Source organism: Chinchilla lanigera, unplaced genomic scaffold (genome assembly GCF_000276665.1).
Source record: "Chinchilla lanigera isolate Chin_1 unplaced genomic scaffold, ChiLan1.0 scaffold00018, whole genome shotgun sequence".
Taxonomy (NCBI): Eukaryota; Metazoa; Chordata; class Mammalia; order Rodentia; family Chinchillidae; genus Chinchilla; species Chinchilla lanigera.
This window is the reverse complement of record NW_004955419.1, coordinates 16,729,864-16,753,189: the sequence shown is the minus strand read 5'-3', so window position 1 is coordinate 16,753,189 and position 23,326 is coordinate 16,729,864. Positions and strand designations below refer to the sequence as shown.

The window sequence follows — 23,326 nt, the reverse complement described above, 5'->3', positions numbered from 1 at the left end:
TTGTGGCCCAGTTTTTAGTATTTTATTAAAAGCTCCCCAAATGATTGTAATGTCCATTCAGAATTGAGGGACCCTGGATTAGATGCTAGCTGACTTTTTTGGACTTCTTTCAGCCTGTTGATTTTTTCATGTACTGGGACCATGGACCTTAACCTTTGCTGTACTTCACAATTCCCTGGAGAGCTCTATGAAGGTACAGATGCTTGTTCCGCCCTGAGAGATTTAACTGGTACAAGGTGCTGACTGGGCACTGGGAATTTTCAAAGCTCCCTAGGATAGTCCAGTATGCTGAAAGCTAAAATTTAAAGGCCTAAGGTGGAGCTTTGCAAACTGCAGTGTCCAAGGGCACTGTCTAGGAGTCTTATCAGAATGCAAGACCTGAGGTTCTGAATTGTGAACAAGATCTCAGGTGCCACTGTAGTCTGTGGGCTGCATATGGAGAAGCACCAGTTTAGGGAATCCTACTGATTTGTATGGGCTTCTCTGACAGCTGATAATAGATATCAACAAACTCAGTGACTTAGTGAGCTATAAAAGAGGCTGGGGATTTAGCTCAGCGGCACAGCGCCTGCCTGGCAAGTGTGAGGTTGTGAGTTCGATTTCTGGTACTGGAAAAACATGAAAAGCAAAACAAAACAAAAAGAATCTTACAGGTAAAGTTTCGCAGTATGCATACTTTTCCCCTAGAAATAATTGTACTTTTATATATAGAGAGAAAAAATACAATAAAATATCAAAATATTAACAGGTTTTACCTTTGAGTGATGGGATTAAAATTATTTTATTTTGGCCTATTTATGCTATTTAGTGTCTGGAAATTAACTCACATGACTCTAATAATTTAGAAAAAAAAAGATAAGTCATAGGATATAATAAGCTATGTATACAGGGATGTAGCTAAGTGGCAGAGTATTTGTCTAGTGGTTGTGAGGTTATACACTTATTCTATCACCATTTTGCATTTGTGGGATGAAAAGTCAACCATTATCCTTGTAACTCAAAGCCAAAAAAAATCCCCTCACCAACACATGATGGCTTCAAAAGCAAGTCATGTATGATTCTTTTCCATGCCTCACTCCCCTTGTCTGCACATACATGCACACTTTTTGATCATAAGTAGCTTACGGAAAAATGCTATTATCAAGAACATCCAAGGTCTTACATAAATACTAATTCCTGTGACTTGAGATGTTACTCAATATTTTAAAAATATTCTTCTATGTAATAGTTATTCAAGGTTTTTTTTTTTTTTTTTTTTCGGTACCGGGAATCAAACTCACGACCTCGTGCTTGCCAGGCAGGCACTGTGCCGCTGAGCTAAATCCCCAGCCCCTTATTCAAGGTTTTGAGGGTTCAAAAAGTTGTCATTCTCCTCTGAACTGCAACCACATAACAGTCTTTAAAAGACTTAAGATTCCTGTATATACACGAAAGTATCTCATTTATCTACCTCTGCTATGCTTGGAACAACAGGCAAGAGGGATTTAAGATCGTGGAATCCCTGTGCCCGCTCCACCACCAACTTGGTCTCTGATGATGGCCAGGCCACTTCACCTCTCCTAGCCCTCCTTGTTTGTCAGTCAAAGGGACTGAAGTAGATCATCTACGAGGCTCTTCTATGTTGAGAATTTGATGATTCTATCAGATCACCTAGAAAAAAACTAGAAAGCTAGAATTGATTTGAAACTATCATCTTTAAAGACATTGTCATTTGGAAGAGGAAGCATATGGGCCACAGACTAGGGATGAAGTCATGTGGATTAACCTACATGTTGCCAAAGAATTTAGCTGTTCTCATAAAATGAGTTAATGCAACTTTCCATGTAAATTTGTTTGACAGATGTTCCATCAGCACTTAAGATGTCAGAATTCTCTGGTATTGCCATCAAGAACAACAGCCCTAGGCCTTTTTATTTGTACTTATCTGGGGAGAAACCGCACAAAAATGCAAATAACCACAACAACTATCTAGTTCCTAAACAAAATGTTTGCCGTCCCAGAGTGAGTACTCTTGTGCTGTATTCCAATTAATCATTAATCCTACTGTAGTGTTTGACCCTTTCATTAGTTTGGTGGCCTTGAGCAAAGGCTCATCCAACTTTCTCCTACAGTTTATTGAATTGGTTTGGAAATAGAAAAATAATTTTTAAAAACTGGGGGTGGGAGTGTAGCTCAGTGATTAGAGTGCTTTACTAAGCAGGCTTGAAACCCTAGGGCTTCCACTTCCAGCATAAAGGAAAAAAAAAAAAGGCTGGAATTTGTGCACACACAGATACAAGAATTTTCCAAAAAAAAAAAAAGAACAGCAAAACTGATGTGGAAATAAAATGTAGCCGCACTGTTATTTTGTGTCCTCAGAATCATTTTTGGAGCCACTGTCACTTCACTTACTTCTACATGTTGCTACCCCTCCACTCCACCGTCCGTCCTCTTGACAGACACACTCTCTGTTCCCCTGTGAATCGATGGAGAAAGGTTATTTGCAAGATCATAATTCTATAACAGAAAGATAGTAAGAGAAGGCAAAGCAATCTTAGTTATAGACTTGAATGTTTTGGCATTAAGTGCTAAATAAATATAGTATATGAAGCAAATACAGGATAAGGAGTAGGTTTAGATTTTGAAAAACATTTTTATCAAATTACATTAAAATTCACCCCTGGTAAACCACTGTAATTTAGGTATAGATTTTGCTTTATCTTCTATTTTCAATGACAACTAAGTACAATCTGTAGCAAAGACTGACAAAGAATGGATGAGAAAAGTCCAAGAGGTATATTTTCATAATGTACTATAAAAATATTTGTAATTGTTTTATCTTTCAATACTTGACAGGCACAGCAAAGAATATGAAATATATTGGTATGAGGACAGAATTTTTGAACAGTGTACCTCATTTTATTAAACATAAACTTACCTTAATGAGGATCTGTGCATTTAAAGTTTTAAATGTTTTTGGTAAAACCTTTCTAAAATTTATTTCTCTGCCTTTGGAAATATAGCTTCCCTTTATTAATGTATATATGTATGCATTTTTTCCAAGGATTGAACCTAGGACCTTCGATTCTTTCAAAGCTCAGATGGCTGACAACCCCTTGGATTGTTTCTTCATTTTCTATTCTGTTCCACTGACTTGCATGTCTGTTTTTGTGCCAGTACATTCTGCTTCTATCACTGTAACTTGGAAGTATAATTGGCAGTCTAAGATTGTGAGGCCTCCTGCTTATTTCTTGCTACTCAAGATTGACTTTGCTACTCTGGATCTCTTCTGATTGCATGTGACTTTTAGGATTGCTTTTTCTAGTTCTTTCAGTATACTGTTGCTATATTGATTGGAATTTCATTAAATCTATATATCTGTTTTGATAGCATGGACATTTTGACAATATTGGTTCTGCCTCTCCAGGAATAGGCATACTTTTCCATTTTCTGATGTCTTCTTTGATCTCCTTATTCAGAGTACTATAATTTTTATTATAGAGATCTTTCATTTCTTGGTTAGGTTAATTCTAAAATATTTAATTTTTCTTGATGCTATCATGAATGATATTGTTTTCTTAATTTCTTTCCCAGTAAGTCCATTACTGGTATATAGGGACAGTAGTGATTTCTGTGTATTGACTCTATTCTGCTATGTTATTGAATTTATTAATTCTAAGAGTTTTTCAGTGAATTTTTTTGGACATCTACATAGAGTATCATGTCATCTGCAAATAATCCTAATTTGACTTCTTCCTTTGCTATACACATAGTTTATTTTTTCTTCTTGCCTGATCACTTTGGTTAATGTTTCAAGAACTATACTGAACAGGAATGGTGATAGTGGACATCCTTGTCTTGTTCCTGATTTTAGAGGGAAAACTTTCAGTTTTTCCCATTGAATATGATGCTATCAGTAGGTTTGTCATAAATGGGCTTTTATAAGATTGAGATAAGGTCCTTTTCAACCTGTTTTGTTCAGAGTTCTTGTCACAAATGGATGTTGGATTTTGTCTAGGGCTTTTTCTGTATCTATTGATATGGTCATTGAAAGAATTCAACTACCACCGTCCTAGGCTGACCACAGACTATTGCAACATCACTACCTAGCACAGCTGCACTATAGCAGCCACCACCAGTGGATGTTCTCAAGGCTCACCCTTGGGGAATCATTACCCTTTCTCAATCCTTGATCTTGGCAGGCAGCCATAACCTCTTTTCACTGAACTGCCTCCCATCATCCTATAAAAGACCCCACAGCCTATATGAGAAGATCTGGTCTGATCTCAAGGCCAGAGTGGTCCCTCTCAGGTTTGTTCTGAAATAAACCTGTCTGGTTTGAGCTCATACCTTTGTTTCTCTTCCTTTTTTCTCCCTAACAATCATATGAGTTTTGTTTTTTGTATGTGGTGAGTTACATTTATTAGTTTGTGTACGTTGAACCATCCTTGCATCTCTGCAATGAAGCCTTCTTGGTCATGATCTATGAGCTTTTAAATAATTAGTTGCATTCTGTTTGCCAGTATCTTTTTTTTTTTTTAAATAAAGTTTATTGAAAAGCAACTGTACTTCCACTTTATGGTAACAAACAAAGAAACCCACATCATTTATAAGAGTATTAAAATATGAACTAGTGATAAATCTCACCACAAAATTGTTCACCAGTATCTTGAGGATATTTGCATCTACTATCATTAAAGAGATTAGCCTTTAGTTTTCTTTTTCAGTTGAGTCCTTGTCTGGTTTTGGAATCAAGGTAATTCTAACTCAAGTCTAGAAGCTTTAGCATGTGGATTCTGTGATAGTCTTTTCTTTGCTTAGAGTCTGGACAGCATATTGTTTTGAAATTGTGGTCCAAATAAGCAAGATGTGTGAAAAGGAGTTTCCTTTTATTTGGTTTTTATTTGGATTGAGTGATATCCTTCTTACTGCCCTCTTCCAAACTATTTTTCCTTGAAGTAATAGTTTAATTATTATTAAATCTCTTGCAAAATTGCCATTTACTTCAGTGGGAAGGCTCTGCCCTGACTTTCCAATAAATTTATTTCTAATAAATTTTCCACAAATTTAAATGTTCTTAAAAAGATATATGCAATATTTTCTTCTTATTAAGATAGAAGAAATGTTGGAAAATATAAAAGAAAAATAGTAACTTTCCCTGGATCTTTCATTCAGAGATATTGTTAGCATTTATGCCTTTTCTTTCTTTTTGTTTCCTGTTTGTTTTGTTGTGTTGTGTTGTGTTTTGTTTTGTTTTGTTTCTTTGGTTGTTTGAGACAAGGTCTTACTGTGCAGTTCAGGCTGGCCCTCCACTCACTATGTAGGCTAGGCTACCCTGGAACTCACAGCGATTCTCCTGCCTCAGGCTCTTGAGTGCTGGGATTACAGGTGTGAACCGCCATGTCCAGCAACACTTGTGATTTTCTATGCACAGGAAAATATACTTTTCTAATTTGTGAATTACTTTTTATTAATTTGGAAAAATAGGTGAGAAATAGTTAAAACTAGCTCTTAACCGGTCATTTGATACTTCCTGAGTGGATTTTACTAATGGATTTTACTCACTTTAGTCAATATCTGCTTCTTGTCTTTAGTCAACATAGCAAAGGTGGGCACTGCATCTACACGATAAACACTGGGAATAGCCTTAGGCAGGGTAGGTCAGTTTTCCAGCATCATTTGCCCAGCAGAGCAGAGACTGTACTGGAGCCCTATCAAGTCAAAAATCTGATTCTTAGCCACTTTCCCAGCCACTAATCTTTGGCATCTGGGGTGCTTGTTAAGAATTCAAAGCTCTTGCACAGCAAGTGATTATAGTCAATTAGAATTATTATATATTTTAAAACTAACTTAGAGTGTACATTTCAAAGGTCTCATCATGAGAAATGATAGATAAATGAGGTGACGGGTATGTTTAAATCATAGCACCTTACATACATAATATATAGTCCATTACATACACATGCTATATGTATGACAAACACATTGTACCCCATAAATGTGTACAATAACGTTATGGAAATCAATAATGGTATTACTAACACATTTTTGAAAGTCCAAATTCAGATTCCATTTGGTTCAGAGGATCTTAGCCTAGGAATAAATACTCCTTTTCCTTTCTTTTTTTTTTTTTTTCGTTTTTTTTTTTCCAGTACCAGGAATCAAACTCATGACCTTGCTCTTGCCAGGCCGGTGCTGTGCTGCTGAGCTAAATCCCCAGCCTCTCCTTTTCCTTTCATAACTTTGTAGATGATTCTTAAGCAGGTGGTAGTGAACCATACTTCTGGAAACACTGCATGATGTCATATACCAGCGGCTCTTAATCCTGGGTGCAGGATTAAGGTTCTAATGTGTTCTAATGTTCTAATGTTCTAAGGTTCTTAGAACCACTTGAGAAACTTAGAGAAAGATATTGTTGCCCTAGACCTAACCCACAAAATATTGAACTAATTAGTTGGGTATGAGTGTGGGCATTCACATTAAAGAAATACAGTCTTGTGGGAAAAATTCAAATGTATGAAAAATTAGAATAGTAGAACAGTAGAAATAAGAGTATCAGAAACTCATATGTAGACAGGACATAGCTTAAAAAATTAGCTCAATCTCGTTTAATCTAAGTCCTACCCCTTTTTACTAACCTACATTCTTCTAAAGCAAATCCCTGATGACATCAGGTCCCACATGACATGAAATCATTTAGCAATATTATTTTCAGTATTAATCTCTAAAAGACAGGGGTTTTTAAAAAATTATAACCACAAAATAACATTACACTTGAAAAGCAACAATTTCTATCAATAAATATATTCAGTGTTTAAATTTCTAATCATTGCATAAATATTACTTTTACTTAGTTTTTACAGTTCATTTGAATGAGACCAAAATAATATCTACATATAGAGATTAATTTGTGTGTATGGTGGTTAATATTACGTACTCTGGAGTACCCAGATTAAACATTGTTTCTGGATGTACCTTACAGTGAAATGAGCATTTGAATCTGTAGACTCAGTAAAGTAGACTACCTTCCCCAGTGTGGCTGGGGATAATCCAATCCATTGAGGGACTAAGTAAAACAGAGTAGAAGGAGGACATCATCTCCTTTTCATTGCTGCACTGCTTGAGTTGGTACCTCTCATTTTCTGAACTCAGACTGATATATACCATTGAATTACCTTGTTCTTAAATTTCAGTCTTCGACTGAATAGTGTCACTGCCTTGCCTGGGTCTAGCCTGCAGATGGCACATCATGTGGATTTACCTTCATACTTTTGTGAGTCAATTCTCACAATCCTACTCCCTGTCTCTCTCTTTCTCTCTTCTATTGGTATTGTTTCTTCAGAAAATCCTAACATAGTGTCTCTGTATGTCTCTAAAACTATTATAGTTTCATCTTCATTTCCCCCCTCGACTCTGTCAATTTACTTCAGACTGGAAAAACCAGATCATCTGTTCTGTAGATGTTCCCACAGACAGGGTATTGTTATTGCTCTTGTTGTTTTTGAGACAGGGTCTTGTCATGTAGCCCAGGCTGGCCTTGAACTCATTATGTAGCTCAGGATGGCCTTGAATTTACGGCGGTGCTCCTGTTTCACTGTCCCATGTGCTGGGATTATAAGTGTGCAGCACCATACCTCGCTTCACAGATGGGATTTTGCTGGTTGCCCTACTATATTGTTTCTGATACTGTATGTTAGATTTAGAAACTAGATATAATTCAAACTTGATTTTTCTTTAGCAAGTAGGACAGTTCCTTTTCATAAACAAAGTTGTGATTTTCTTTATTCAGAGGTATGTAATGTCTGGTTGTCTTTTTTTATGATATCAAGCAGCTATGGTGATCATAACTTAAATATACTAATTCTGGTATTTAAATTCATTCCTTTAATAACTGGAATACTTTTATAGAGGTATATCTATAATTTAGTAATTCTTATATCTAGTTAGCATTAGAAAGAGAATCCTTCCCCTTCAATTGTATCTTTTACAAATGAATTTGTTATGAGCATCTACCAATAGTTACTTATTTTTTTAGTATCATTATGATTCTAATATCACTCATGAAATATCTGAAGTGTTTCAGTCCGTTGAAGTTATTATCCTTATTGCCACTGAAATGGTCTTATCTTGGCTTTGGGGAACTTCATCCAGTTGGCTTCAGAGTGCTTTTTGCATGAAGTCTTTGGTGGGTTTGCAGCTACCTCATGTGATGAGATTTAGGCATTCCTTTACATTTCTCACCCATGACCTGGAATAAGTTATTTCTCCAAGTAACTGGACATCAGTAGTTTTTAAGTTTGTCAGGTGCTCCTAACATGTATAGCTTACAGTGAGAATAATTGCTAACCTACCTCTCTCAATTCTAGCACTTGGTTGTTTCCAAAATAATTGAAGTTATCTACTTCTTCAAATTTAAGTATCTTGCTGTACATTTTCCCCAGATGTTTACACTGCTTTTCTTATTTAATTACAAAATTCACACTCTCACACAAAGATAATTAGGATTCAAAGCCAGGAATTCCCCTCAGTTGCTATCAACAATTTTATTGTCATCCTTTTTTATGTTTCTTTTTTTTTTTTTTTAACATTTTGATGACATTCAAGATCCATAGACGCCTCATTCCTGCTTTCATGTACCTATTTATTTGTCAGGTCAAAATGTAAAGGAACATATTGCCCACAATTAAGAGATTACTGGCAGTGAATATTCTGCAAAACCTGTACTGCAGAATATTCACTGTACAAATAAAGACAGGCAAGAGGAGTTTCCTGAAAAACAAGATGACAAGCTAATGTAGTTCCGAACATGAAATCTCTTTAACTTCATGTTTGGTAATATAAGGATGCTTCCTGCAAAATAAACAGTCTCCCACTTATGTCAATAGGGAGATGTAGATGCTGTTGATGGAGTTTTAATATTATAAGCAAACTTGCATTAAGAATAAAGTGGATGTTTGCTAGAATCGCATTAAGGATGTTTTTCAGGCCAGATTTGGAAACCTAGCACTCAATCAAGAACTTACCAATGCATATGAACTCATTTGTTTGAGGAAGTTCTGGCTTTGCATACCTAACTCAGACCCTATTGTCACCTCACCATAGTGATAGGTGGACTTTCTTTTTGCACAGCATGACTGCCAGCAAGTCAAAACATGTTGAAGTGGTCAGTTGAGGTAACAGTGCATACTTGAGTGTTAAACTCTAAGGCAATACAGTACAATAGGATACATTAAGATTGGTGTTAGTGATGTAAGTTTGTGTTGATACCAAAAATATTCCCTAGTATATTGGAAAACAAATTAATTCTAGTTAAACAATTGGTTTGCTTACCTCTAATTCATAGCCAGGTTCACACTGATAAATAATTGTGCTTCCGAAGCTGTATTTGTTGCCAACCACAAATCCATGTTTTGGACTTTCAGGTTTCCCACAAGAAACTGGACTGCAAGATTCATCAGAAAATGGTGGCTCCCAGGTACCATCAAGCTAAGTAACAAATAATGAACTGTATTTAGGAATTCATACACATTAATGAAGAAGTTTGCAAATGCTGGTATATGGCAAAATAACTGCCAAAATGATAGTCAAAAGGACCTACTGTTTGGTCTGGCTTATGAATTACCTATGGCTCTAACCAAACAACACTCATTACTAAATGGTCCTCAGAGTCATCCCTAAACATACGTAGACATTTTTAAAACATATAAAATAACATTTCTTCTTACTAGATTTCACTCAAAAATTTAAAAGGACTACCATACTGTACGTTCCTCTTGTAGTATGTGAAGATTAGATATGGATATAGTCTATGATTTTATCTGTATACCCTTATATTTCATAGGATTCCACAATAAAATTTATGAGAAATTACTTGCAGGCATTATACTGAAAGTATTAAACAATGGTTTCCTTTTCTTTATTTCAACATGAATCCTTCTATCATTTATTCTTGAAGGGGTCAATAGTAAATAAAAAATTTTTATATACTTTTTAAACCACCAGATTTAACATTTTCAGCCTTCTAGTTGGGTAGAGTGAGGTAACCACAGATGTTTCTCTTGAAGATTGTTATTCTCTTGCTAACTGTGATATTGTGATACTAGGTGTTTGTGGGGTGTGTGTGTGTGCGTGTGTGTGTGTGGGGGTTTGGTTTTTGTCTACTATTCTTGGCTCATGACTCTATCTCCAATGCAGGCCATAGAAGCCAGAGTTTCCCTTCCTACACGGAGTCATAAAACCTCCAATCTTTCTCTGTCTTTCTTTCTTGAAGCTGTCCATAAAGACATTTTCTGATCCACCTATGTGACAGTAGATCATAAGGCCCCTATTTCAGAAGGGGTCCTAGCCTATACCCATGGGGAAGAAATGTTACACAAGGAGGCCAAGATGGATCTGCACAGACAGGGCTTGCTGGGTTTTTCCAGCATGTTAATAATATTAGATCAGACCCTTTTGTCCAATCACATTTCGCCACAGTAGTTCATGCTTTAATCACACCTATGCAATGAAATCTCCATGAAAAACCAAAAGGACAGGGTTCAGAAGCTTCTGGACCGCTGAACACACGGGAGCTCTCAGGAAAGTGAACAAGGCTCATTCACATGCTGGGAAGGTGTTACGTGTTCACCGGACCCCTTCAGACCTTGCCACACTTTTGTTTGTGCTCTTTTATAATAAAGCAGTAATGTAAGTAAGTATTTCCCTGAGTTCTGTGAACAACTCTCACAAATTAATGGAACTCAAGGAGGAGTCACAGGAACCCCAAATGATAGCTGGAAGGTCAGAAGCTCTACAGGCCAGGACTTGCTACTGGCATCTGGACTGGGTGGAGTCTTGAGCACTGAGTCCTCTGCAGTCTCAAGACGATTTGAAGATTATTGGCCTGAGTCCTCAAACTCTGGGACATGACACAAAGTCATGTACAAGTATTGCATCAGAGTTGAGATGAATTAGAGGATGCCCAGGTGGTGTCTGCTGCAGAACTGAGTTCTTGCTTAATATGTGTGTGTGTGTGTGTGTGTGTGTGTGTGTGTGTATCTGGTGTCAGGAAGGTGCTGTGAGAGGATGGAGTGAAAAAGTGAGTTTGTTTTTCTATATCTTCAGACTCATAGTTTTCTTTGATGAAACAGTATGTGAGTTCAATAACAGTTTAAGGAAGATTTTCAGCTAAACTAATTAATCCAGTAAATTTTTTTTTTGTACTGGGAATTGAACTCATGACCTCAGGCTTGCCAGGCAAGCACTTATGCTGCTGAGCTATATCCCCAGCCCCAATCTAATTAATCTATAGAAGTAATTTTATATAAGTATGCCTATATCACAATTGACCTAATGTGTGTAAGTTGTGTTTAATTTTTCAATAGTGTAAGTGATGCTGCAATGAACTTAATTTTGCATAAATATCTCTTAGCATTACCAGGAATTCTTTAAAGTTACTCATAGTGTTTTCTTTTGTTTTACTATTTTTTTCACACATTTTGAATCAATTTTTCCCTATATGGTTCCTTAATGAGATCAAAACAAGCTGTCAGTCATTCCTTTCTCCAGAAACTTGTGTTTTTTCTTTTTTCTTTTTTTTTTTCCTTTTTGAAACAGTGTCTCACTACGCAGTTCAGGCTTGCCTTGAGCTCACTTTGTAGCCCAAGCTGGCCTCAAACCTGCAATGACCCTCCTGCCTCAGCCTCCTGAGTGCTGAGATTACAGGTGTGTGCCACCATGCCCAGCAAGACTTGTACTTCTAACTCATCTTTTTTTCCTTCTACCTAAGTTAACACCAGAGCCACACTGACGGGAGTTTTATCATACTATGTCTTCATTTTTGGCAAGGCTGGCCTTCCTTCAGTAGTAATTTTTCAAAATTTGTTTTGATTTCCTCATGTACTTATTTGTTCTACGAACTACAGAATCACTTCATTACATTATAATAAAATGTATCCAGGTGCTGAACATAATTTGGTTCAATGTATGCATTTGAACACTTAGAAAGGATTTATCCTGCCTTTCAAACCAAAAAACTGAACCAAAACCCGGTTGATCAATGGGTGGTAGTCATAGTATGTGTGAAAAAGTAATGAAGGTTATATAAAATAAACTACTGATTCGGAAAAGAAGAGCTTGGTCCCTAATATCACAGAGTCTTCCTGCAGGACACATGAAGAGTCACTTAGTTGCCCACACATCCAATCTGGAGAGCATGTTTGTTTGCCTTAATCCTGGTAGGGCTCTGACAGCTCAGAGTCTTGGTAAACGTTTCCCCTCAAGCTTCTTTATCTCCAAATCTAAAAGACATGTAACTTTGACAGCACGGTGACTTTGGTCATCATTTGACCTGCTCACTGTGATTTTAGGTTTGTCTGTAACCAATCTTGAATGTGTTTAATTTATAAGTAGATAATTTAGAGGAGAATAAAATAATTCTGCATCCTTATTATATGTCAGGCACGCATTACATACTTCATACACATTAAATAATTTAACTCTTTCAAATAGCAGAGATGTGCAAATAAAGAAAACAAGCTGAGCTCGGTGTGGTGGTGCACACTGGGAATTTCAGTACTTTGGGAGGTTGAAGCAAGAGGATTGCAAATTTGAGCCCAGCATGGGCAAGTTAGTAATTTAGCACAAGCTTATCTCAAAAAAGTGCAGTGGGGCAGGGGAGGAGGAGTTGAGGATGTAGCTGGGTGCAAAGGCTCTGGTTAAAAAAAAAAGGTGAAATGAAGACACGTTTAAGGTAAATTCATTTCTGTACCATCCACAGTCCTTTTCTAGGTCCTGTCTCAACTAACAAAAGAGTATGTTCATGAGTCCTTCGACCTTTCCTACACGGAAGCTAGGAGAAAGGGCTGCACTAGGCAGGTCTGCTCTCTGGGGTGGTGATTCCCAGTTTTAAAGCAAAAAGTGCCAAAGTAAGGTATGATATGAAAATATTTATAACAAGTTATTCGTGATACACTCACCAGCAATTTTATGCTCAACAGTGTCTATGTGAATAAACCAGCCATGATCGTTGGAAAGACCACAGTCTGCAAAAGCTGGCATCTTTTCCTATTATCCACTCTCATTTCTCAAACCATATAATATGTGCTATCAGACACACTGGTTCATTGGTTTTTAAATGAGGAAACTGAAGCTCAGAATGTTTTTTTTTTGGGGGGGGGTACCGGGAATTGAACTCAGGACCTTGTGCTTGCCAGGCAGGTGCTGTGTCTCTGAGCTACATCCTCGGCCCTTCAGAATGTTTAAGTAGCTTTTTACAGACAAATAAATGGCATGAGCAAGATTTGATTCCAATTTTTTGTCTGCTTCTTCAATCTCTGAGCTTTCTGCTGAAACTGGAGACATTTGACATAGTCTCTAGCAGGGATGGTGAACCTTTTAGAGACTGAGTGCCCAAATTGCAACCCCAAACCCACATCTTGCAAAGTGCCAACACTGCAATTAAACCTGACTATCTTATGCACAGCTGCTGGGGTGATGTTGGGGCAACTTGGCTTGCATGCCAACAAAGAAGGTTCTGTGTACCATCTTTTGACACCACTATTGACTTCATGTACACATTCTTTTAGGAATAAGAGCTGGGCATGGTGGCACACAGCTATAATCCCAGCACTTGGGAGGCTGAGGCAAGAAGATCATGAGTTTGAGGCCAGCCTGGGCTACATAGTGAGTTCAAGGACCGCCTGAATTACATATTGAGAACTTATCTCAAAAAAAAAAAAAAAAAAACAAGAATAAGATGTATGGTCAATTTATTATGGCTATCTTGTTACAGATATTTTAACACTTTACCTAACAGTAATACTTTCTTAATTTAAAATAAGAATGTTGGGACAAAAGATATATTCTATTTCTACCAAGAAACTCCTCAAATCCTTGGATGTGAGTGAAAATTTAAGGCACTTTTTGCCTCTTCAGGAGAGCAAGATACCATTTGGATGGTGATATATGCATACTAAGTCTTACCTGACACGTTGATATGTTAACTCCCTTGTAGGTATACCCTTCTGCACACGACAGAAAAACTTGCTTATTCACACTGAAATCATCTCCATGAACAAGTATATGTGTTAAGTTTGATGGCAGAGAACAATTTTTAGAGCTGCAAGAGATCATCTCAGGGAACCAATGACCATCTTTCTGGCAGGTAAATGTATCTGTATCTGTATCCATCATGTAGCCCTCCAAGCATCTGCAATGGAAATGCAAAGAAGAGTGATTTAAAGAAAGTACAATATACTTCTTGACCTATTGTTCGATATACAAAGCTATTACAGGCTTAGAGTACATTTTATATAGGATATCAAAAGTGGTTCGTATTCAGATGGATGGCATTGCCATGTAAAAGCATTAACATAACAATGATAAATAGATCAGTGCTTCAGTCCTTAGTAACCCATATTTTGCAAAGGGGAAGGGGATAAAGCGATGGAGGGAGGTGGAAGGAAGGGCAGTGAAGAGGAAATAAAAGGAATTAAGCTATGTTGTGTACATGTACCAACTCCCCACGATGAATGCGATCATTATGAACTGCAAGTGTACTGATAAAAATTTTAAAAGCGTAACATTGCCTTATGTTATGGGTATTTATCATCATTGTGAATACTATCATTATTGAATTAATTTTATTCTAAAAACAGCTATCTGTTCAAGAAGTTTTAGACAAAGTTCAAAATAGACTCATACTGCCAAAAATATGACATATTTGTTGGGTATACTGAGTGCTGTTCTAGGGGTTATGAATGACAACTGTCTTAATCCTGTAACTGCAGGGTTGGGGTTGAAATTCACCTCAACCTGGCTCTCAAACCCTTTAAGATTTTCAAAATCTGCACTTATTTATTCAGCAAATGTTTACAAAGCACTTATGAAATTATGTTTATTGTTATATGTGCTCTACATGTATCAACTCATTAAATTCTCATGTCAATCCAATAGGTTGGTGGTATTACCTTTATTCCCATTTGCAGAGGATGAAACCTACACCAGGGAGATGAAGTAGCTTCCTCAAAGCTCAAGCTTTGAGTAACGTTGTAGGTCAGAACTTTGAGTAACGTAGTAGGTCAGAACTGAGTTCTCACCTACTATTAAGGCAGTGTAGCCGAGTGGTAAAACCATGGACTCTAGAGGGAGTCTGGCTCTGAAGTCTGTACTTTTACTACACTACACTGCCTTTTAAAAATTAAACCATTTAATTAACATTTATCGCTGGATATCATGTTTTAAAACTCCCATGCTACTAGGCTTAGGTATCAGAGGTTTTTCAAACTTGTAGTCAATTTAATTATCAGACACTAAATAAAGATTTGAAAGGTGATGTACTACCATATATTATGAAACAAAGAACATGGAAATCTTGAGAAGTAGGTGACACTGTGGCTTCTCAAGATTCTTGGCACACCAGATCCAAAGGAAAATTTTGAAATGTTTTTCAAAGGCAAGGAATAATATTTTTGCTGATCAGTGTATGGTCTATCATTCTTTGGCTTCATTATTATTTCAGCCTTCCCTTGGATCTACTTGTTGCAATTAAGAAAATTTGAAGTTGGGGCTAAGATGTGCACAACAGAATGCTTGTTTGCTGGAGAGCTGGCTGAAGTATTTATTAATCAAATCTAACACACTAATACATGAAGGCTAATCTATAACACATTCAGAGATGTAAATAAAATTTAAATTGTTTTTGAAGATTGCAATAAATACCTTTGTACATTTCGGTTTTTGCTCCAACAGAAATTTAATCCCCAAATTCCACATTTTATCATTTATTTTTTTTTTAGTAATACATTTTACGCAGGAAAATTTCCAGCAAAATATCATTGTTTGGGCATTAAATGCTTTAGCTGGGCATGGTGGTGCATGCCTGCAATCCCAGCACTCAGGAGGCTGAGGCAGGAGGATCGTTGCGAGTTCAAGGCCAGCCTGGGCTACAAAGTGAGCTCAAGGTCAGCCTGAACGGCATAGCGAGACCCTGTCTTAAAAAGACAAAAAATAAATAAATAGAAAATAAATGCTTGGTTTTTTTAGAAGTATGGATGAAAGTCCCCTTTAGAATACCTCTCTTATTCATAATGGTCAATGTCAGTATATGTTTTTAGAAAGATTTCATAGGGTTTTTGCCATAGTCTCCCTAACGCTTACATGTATGAATATAACCACCAAGTTATAATCATAAAGAAATTTACCCCATGGTGTTTGGCAAAGAGTTATATGATTCTAGTATCATTCAAGCTGGCTAGAGGATCTTGCTGTTTCATGATAAGCATAATAATTATATTAGAAACCACAGCGTGACAAGGTATAAATTTATTTTTAGAGTCAATGTATTCCTCTATAATTATGCATGGAATAAATCCAAATATTAAAAGGTTTGGGATTTGGAGAGCAGTCCGGAGAGGATGTTCTCTTCCCTATTAGCTAAACTTTTGACATATCACTTTTCATTTTACAATCCTCCTCCCTGCCGCCTCTATAGCCATTGTCTTACCTGAGCTTCACTTTGCTTTCATAGGTGTGCTCCTCTCCAGTTGTCATTGCATTGGCAACAAATGGTGGGGGTCCACAGGACAGGGGCTCGCAGACTGGATAAGGTTGACTCCATGTCCCTTTCTCTGTACAAATCAGATCCGGGCTGCCTTGCATAACATAGCCTGATCTGCAGCTGTAGGTTATTACATTTTCCTGCAAAGGTCTGCTCTCACTGATGATCGCATTCGGTATTGCGGGGAGAGCGCCGCATGAACTGTGTTCACAGTGTGGAAAGCTGGAGCTCCACTGGCCATTGGCTTCACAGGTGATTTCAGAAAACCCCAGCAGATGGAAGCCCTTGAGGCACTGAATCTTGACTGTCTTTCCACAATCAAAATCAGACCCACTGATAGCTCCATATGGAATTTCTGGAGTGGAACACCTACAAGATAGGCAGGAGGGTGGACTGCCACTCCAGGAGCCATTGGAGAGACATCTTCTTGAAGGATTTCCATGGAGCTTATAACCAGGAAAGCACTGATACTGTATATCTCTTCCATGATAAAAAGAAAAACCATTAGGGAACCCATGGGTAAGATCTTCAGGAGGTCCACAGTTCACTGGTTTACAGAGAGGCACCTCTTCATCCCAGTTCCCATCTGACTGACAGGTGATTTTTGAAGAACCGTGTAACACATAGCCCTCATGACAGCGGAACACCACTTCCTTCTTGAAGCTGTAGTCCAATCCATCCATCCTCCCATTTTCTATCTGTGATGGTGGGGCACATTTGACAGGTACACAACTGGGAGTGACTCCGCTCCAACTTCCATTGTCAAGACAGACACGACTTCTGGCTCCCTCAAGTACGAACCCTTCAGTGCAAGTGTACTCAACGTCTTCTTGGAATGTGTACTTCTCTCCTTCCACCTGGCCATTGGCTGGGACTGGGGGTGAGCCACAGTCAACAGGAATGCAAACTGGATCATGCCCATCCCAGTTTTTATTTTCCTGGCATGTTCTCCTCTCGGTGCCATTCAGCACATACCCAGGGTCACACCCATAGTGCACCACACTCAGGTATGTGTAACTGCTCCCTTGGATGAATCCATTTATAACTGGATCTGGCTTTTTACACAAAATGGCTTCACAGCGTGGGGAAGCACCACTCCACTTCCTATTCTGTAGACAAAGTCGTATGTCAGGTCCCACTAGAATGTGCCCAGGTTTGCAGCTGTACTGCGCAGCACTGCCCATGGTAGTCTCTGCAAAGTGCAAAAAGCCATTTTCAGGGGCAACAGGCAAGTCACATTCAACTGAAATACAGGAAGGGGCGCTGCCATTCCAAGTTCCATCTTCCTGGCAGATCAGCATAGGGTTCCCCAAAAGTTCATGTCCTGGATTACAGGTGTATAAAACCATAGTGCCATATAGGAAATTTGAAGAATGCGTAGTGGGAGACTCCTTTGTATTTTCTAAGGTTTTAGCTACTGCTCCCAGAGGATGAGCAGGGTGAGAAGTCAGGTACGGAACTTCCATCATGTCGACTTCTTGGTCAAAATATTCCTGGCCATCTTTGACTTTAGTACAATCACCAAAATCTATGTGAGGAGGGAGACCACAGTCTATGGGTACACATGCTGGGATGGCGCTTGACCATCCTGACTCTTCACAGGTCTGCATGGCGTGACCAGCCACTTGAAACCCAGGGAAGCAACTGTAGATGATTACAGCACCATAGCTGTAATCTGCACCCTCTACAAAACCATTTTCAATGGGCTGTGGGGGATTACAGTGGATGGCATTGCAAGATGGGGCATCCACATCCCAGTCACCTGTCTCTAAACAGGTCAAGGTGTTGGGGCCTTCAAGCCGGAAGCCTCGGTCACAAGAATATGTAACAGTCTTTCCGTAGTGAAGATCTGTGTAAGAGAATTTGCCATTCAAAATCTCCTTGGGCTTTGGGCACTCAATGGGTTTGCATATTGGTTTTCCTCCGAGCCAGTGACCATTTTCTCCACACAGGGTAGTAGTATTTCCAACCAACTCAAAGCCGGGCTTACAAGTATAGAGAGCTGTGCTGAGATAAGCCAGCCCTTGTACATCGACCATGCCATTGAGGATGTCCTCGGGTTGGGGACATTCTACTGGAACACATTCTGGCAGTGGAGAGCTCCAGGCGCCATCAGCTTGGCAAGTAGTGGCAGGATTTCCTCTTAGGAAAAACCCCTCTACACAAGAATACATGACAGTACTTCCAAAGTGAAGAGCAGAAGAAGGAGCAGGGGCACCAAAGGGAATGAGGGAAGGTGGGGGGCAAAGAACCATCTTACATACAGGAAAAGAATCATTCCACTGCTGGGATGGCAAGCATTTCACAACAGAAGGGCCTTGCAGGATATGCCCTTCTCTACAGGAAAGTGTCACCACTCCTATCTCAGAAGTTAACTCCTTCAGTACGAGCTGATTTTCCAAGAGGGGTGGGTCTGGGCACTTGGCAAGCACACACTTCGGGTTTAGCTTCTTATTCCATTTGCCAGATTTCTGGCATGTCCAGAAATGATCACCAATAAGTTCATAGCCTTCGTTACAGAAAAACTGAACCTTGGATCCTACTTCAAAGGTTTCTCCTCTTGTGAAGCCATGCTGGATTGGGGGAGGTTTTCCACAGCTGAGAGGGATGCAAGACAGAGGAGATTCACTCTGCCAGTGGCGATTGGCTTGGCAGACAAACACAGGACTTCCGACTGGCTTGTAGCCTGGGTTACACTGATACCTCACTTCGCTCTCAAATGTCCTGCCAGTTGTGTGCTGAGTAACAGGGAGAAAATAAATGAATGCAATGCATAAAATGGACAGTATAATCGTTTAAACACCTTAACAGTCAAAAGGAACAAAACTAGAAGAGAAAGTAGAAACAAAATGTCAGAATGAATCAATTAGAAGCAAATAAAGATTTGCATTGTTTTCAATAGTTCCACACTTCATTTTTTCTTTTTTCTTTTTTTTTTGTTTTTTTGGTTTTTTTTTTTTTTTTTTTTTTTTGGTACTAGGGATTAAACCCAGGACCTTGTGCATGGCACGGTCTTGACCACTGAGCTATATCCCCAGACCTTTTGATTTTATTTTGAGTCAAGGTCTCACTAGGTTGCTCAGTTGACCTCAAACTTGTTACTCTTCCGCTTCAGTTTCTGGAGTAGCTGGGATTATAGGGGTGAGCCACTGTGCCTGGCCCATTCTCTCTCTCTCACTCTCTTTCTCTCTCTCTTCCTCTCTGTCTGTCTCTCTGTCTCTGTCTCTCTATCTCTAACTCTGTCTGTGTCTCTCTGTCTATATCTATATATTCATAACGAAGTATAGAAGTGAAATGTAAATGATTAAATAATTTGGGTAATACTTAAAAACTGTAGATCATATCAATGATGGCAAATCTTTTAGAGCTTTCAGTGATAACAGCCTGCTGAGGCATGTGTACCATAGGCTCACCATCACTGGATTAGATGGTAAATTTTTTAAAAATCTTGCTGACCAAAGAAATGCTACAGTTTGTTGTTTTAACCTATGCACAAATGCACATATATTTGTTATTATTGTAACATAGCATAGAAATACAAAGAAAACATTTCTGTAGCTATATCTGAGGAATACTGAGTTTTGCTTTCTTCATACATACTTTTTTAAAGATCACTCCTAGGTCATAAGCTAGAAAATAAAAATCAATCTTCCATCTTTTAAAATTAAGGTTAATGTTCATAATATCAAAATTCAGATAAGTACATAATGATGAAGGTTGTGTTTGATAAAATGATTAAAATTTTAAGAAGATGATAATGGCCCTTTGGTGGTTATATTAATAAATTCCAGCTGTAGCACTGCAGTGAACTTAGCAGTATTTGGAATTACTTGTTTTTGTACATATTACTGGGGTACCTCTGGTGGATATAAACACTCCACCATCACAGACTAAATCTGTATTGCTAAATGTTGGATTTTGGGTGCTCATAACTATGTCTGATACCTAGTAGGGGCTCTAGAACTATTTGTTATATAAGTAAATTAAAAAGCTCTCTTACATATATACTCTATACTCTCAATGTAAAGCTAATTCATCTTCACGAAAATCTTGAAAGGTTTTTGCTGTTGCTTTGACTATAAAGGAGAAAGGGCAGTATATGTTGTGTGCTTTAAAAAAAAACATTTAAATTAGAAGACTATTTAAAATTGCCCTTGTATTAGGGAACAGATTCTTATTCCTGCTCCTTGATGGACTGATTGAGAAGACATGCAGAATATGTTCAAGACAGACTTTAACTCTGTCATGATGAAATAACCTTTAGATTCAGTAAAAGAGCAATATAAAAACTGCCTCTTATTTGGCTACCCTACCTTTTGCCTGAAAATGAGAAATGATAATATATTTCTTTGGGTTCCATTTAGATCTTTATTTCTTAAAAGAAACTGCATATTCATTTTGAAGAAGCATATGTAAAGCAAAATTATATTTTATTAAAATCTGCTTACTTTAACTTCACATTGAAGGCTAAGATATTCCCACAAAATGCTAGAAGACCTATCATACTGGTAAAATACAAAAACCTATATATTAAAAGGATTAATAATCACCTTAATGTTTTTCTAATATTTACCACTTATACATTTTTGCTACTTACTGTTTTTTGCCAATTAATCTGAAGTCCCTGCTTCAGAATCCCGGGGTTAGCTACAGTGGTGGCGCTGAAGTGATTCAAGCCCATCAGCTGCTTACCTCCAGAAAGCCATTCTCAACCTTGGGTGGTTCGCTGCAAGATACAGGGTGGCACGTGGGTGTGGGGCTGCTCCAGTGTCCCGTGGCTTCGCAGGTGGTCTTCTTCTCCCCTTTGATGAAGAAGCCCTTGTGGCAGCTATAAGCCACCATGGCCCCGAAACTGTAGTTTGATCCGCTCGCATAGCCATTCAGGATGCTCGGCGGCTCTCCGCACCGCACAGGAACACACTGGATGGACAGCGGGGAAGGGTTCCACTGCCCACCCTTCACACATTCGATCTTTGCTGAGGTGTTCAGCACAAAACCTTCCATGCACTTAAAACTCACGACTGAGCCAGCTGCAAATTTTGCTTTGCTCACAGATTCCAAGATGCTATAGGAAACAGACGGGGGTTTTTCACAGAAATGAGCTATACAACGAGGCATGGCCTGACCCTCTGGGGGAACCCACTTGCCCTGGGCATTGCAGAGCAGTTGGGAATTGTCCGCCAGGCTATAGCCATCTGAGCAGTAGTAGATTGCGATGTCTCCAAAGAGCCGATGGGCGGTCTCTGGAGAGGCGTGGTCCACGTTGGGGGGTTCATCACATGAGACGGCCAGACATTGCTGGTTACTTCCACTCCACTTGCCACTGGCCAGGCATTCAATGGTGTCCAGACCAGCAAGGGTATAGCTGTCAGATGCAGAGGAAAGGAGCAATAACTAAGTATAATATTTGAGAAAAAATGACATTGTCTTCTGATTTCAATTTTTATCTTCCCAACACTGTTTACTTTTATTCAATTTTTTGAAATAATATTTACTGTATTAATATGAAGCTTGTGGATCAAGTAACTTTCTTTTGAGATATGCAAATACATTTTAATGTTAATATTAATGTGTATTCAGAAAGAGAAAAGTATAATTTTTACTATTTAAGGAACTCTAATATTTGCTTCATATTTTTTAAAATAAAAATGAGGTCAGCTGTTTCTATTTGACTGAATTCAAGATTGAAATTCCATCATTTTCAGATGTTTTTAATCTGTTGATTTTAACATTAGTCTTTGAAACAAGCTCTGAAAGCCATATTTACAGCGAAGTGTGGTGGTACATGCCTGTAATCCTAGCACTCAGTAGGCTGAGGCAGGAGGACTGTCATGAATTGGAGGCAAGCTTTGGCTACATAATGAGTTCAAGGCCAGCACGAACTACATAGCTCCACATAACCTGTCTCAAAAAAAAAGAAGATGCATATTTGGCCTACAGATTATTATGGTTTGTGTCTAGATGTCTTCCCAAAGCTTTATGCAGCCATCAGAGGGAGGGGCAGTGGGCTTTCAAAGGTGGTTAAATCTAGAGTGTGTGATTCATGGTCCAATGCTGGGATTAAGGGCGAATGCTACACCTGCCCTAGGGCAGGTAACCTGCATACAATATAAGGGACAGAAAGAGGCTTGTCTCACTCTTCCTTTGCTTGCTTTTGCTGTCTTCCACTGCCATGAACTGTTGCCCCTCTGCTATGTGCTATCCTGCCTTTGAGCCAGCCAATTAGGGACTGAAACTTCTACAGATTGTGAGCTAAATAAACCTTTCCCTCTTTATCTTTGGGTGTCAGGTCAGCAAATGAGAAAACTAAACTAAGACAGATATCATAATTTTAGATCAATGTCTTCACCCATGTGGTACGGTTAAAAGCTGTTTTCTGCAGATGGATTTGCTATTTAATCAGTATGAATAAATTATGCTTGATAACTGTCTTTATGCACAAAGTATTTTCCCACTTAAAATGATAGACTGATGATGTGCAAAAATCTTAAAGTGCTCTCAAGTGTTATCTCAAAGAAGTAGAGCAAAATATTAGGATACACAATATTAGAATAATGACACTTGTCATTTTTATTTTCATTGTTAATATCTTATTGATGAGAAAGATGACAGTTTTGAAAGAACATCTAAAATTTGATTACTATAATTTTTTATATTAATGAAGGGTAAAGGGCTTAAAATATTTGTGTACCTAATTGAGTCCTATTTAGGTAAGTTGATTTATTCATTTTATAGATGGGTGAGTGGTGATTCAGACAGATAAGGTAAGTTTCCTAAAGTGACACAGTTGTATGAAACAGAGTTGAAATC

The 23,326-nt window shown here is 38.2% G+C and overlaps 1 protein-coding gene across 1 annotated transcript in view; it reads right to left on the bottom strand.

The window, feature by feature from the left end:
• Svep1 (sushi, von Willebrand factor type A, EGF and pentraxin domain containing 1) overlaps positions 1-23,326 on the bottom strand; it is a 183,615-nt gene that overhangs the window by 20,236 nt on the left and 140,053 nt on the right. Inside the window, exons 37-41 of the mRNA XM_005382738.2 lie at positions 21,209-21,881; positions 16,463-19,254; positions 13,942-14,167; positions 9,310-9,465; positions 2,392-2,455 (exon numbers count right to left, since the gene is read on the bottom strand). Coding sequence (XP_005382795.1) covers positions 2,392-2,455; positions 9,310-9,465; positions 13,942-14,167; positions 16,463-19,254; positions 21,209-21,881 — 3,911 coding nt within the window. The remainder of the gene's footprint in view (positions 1-2,391; positions 2,456-9,309; positions 9,466-13,941; positions 14,168-16,462; positions 19,255-21,208; positions 21,882-23,326) is intronic.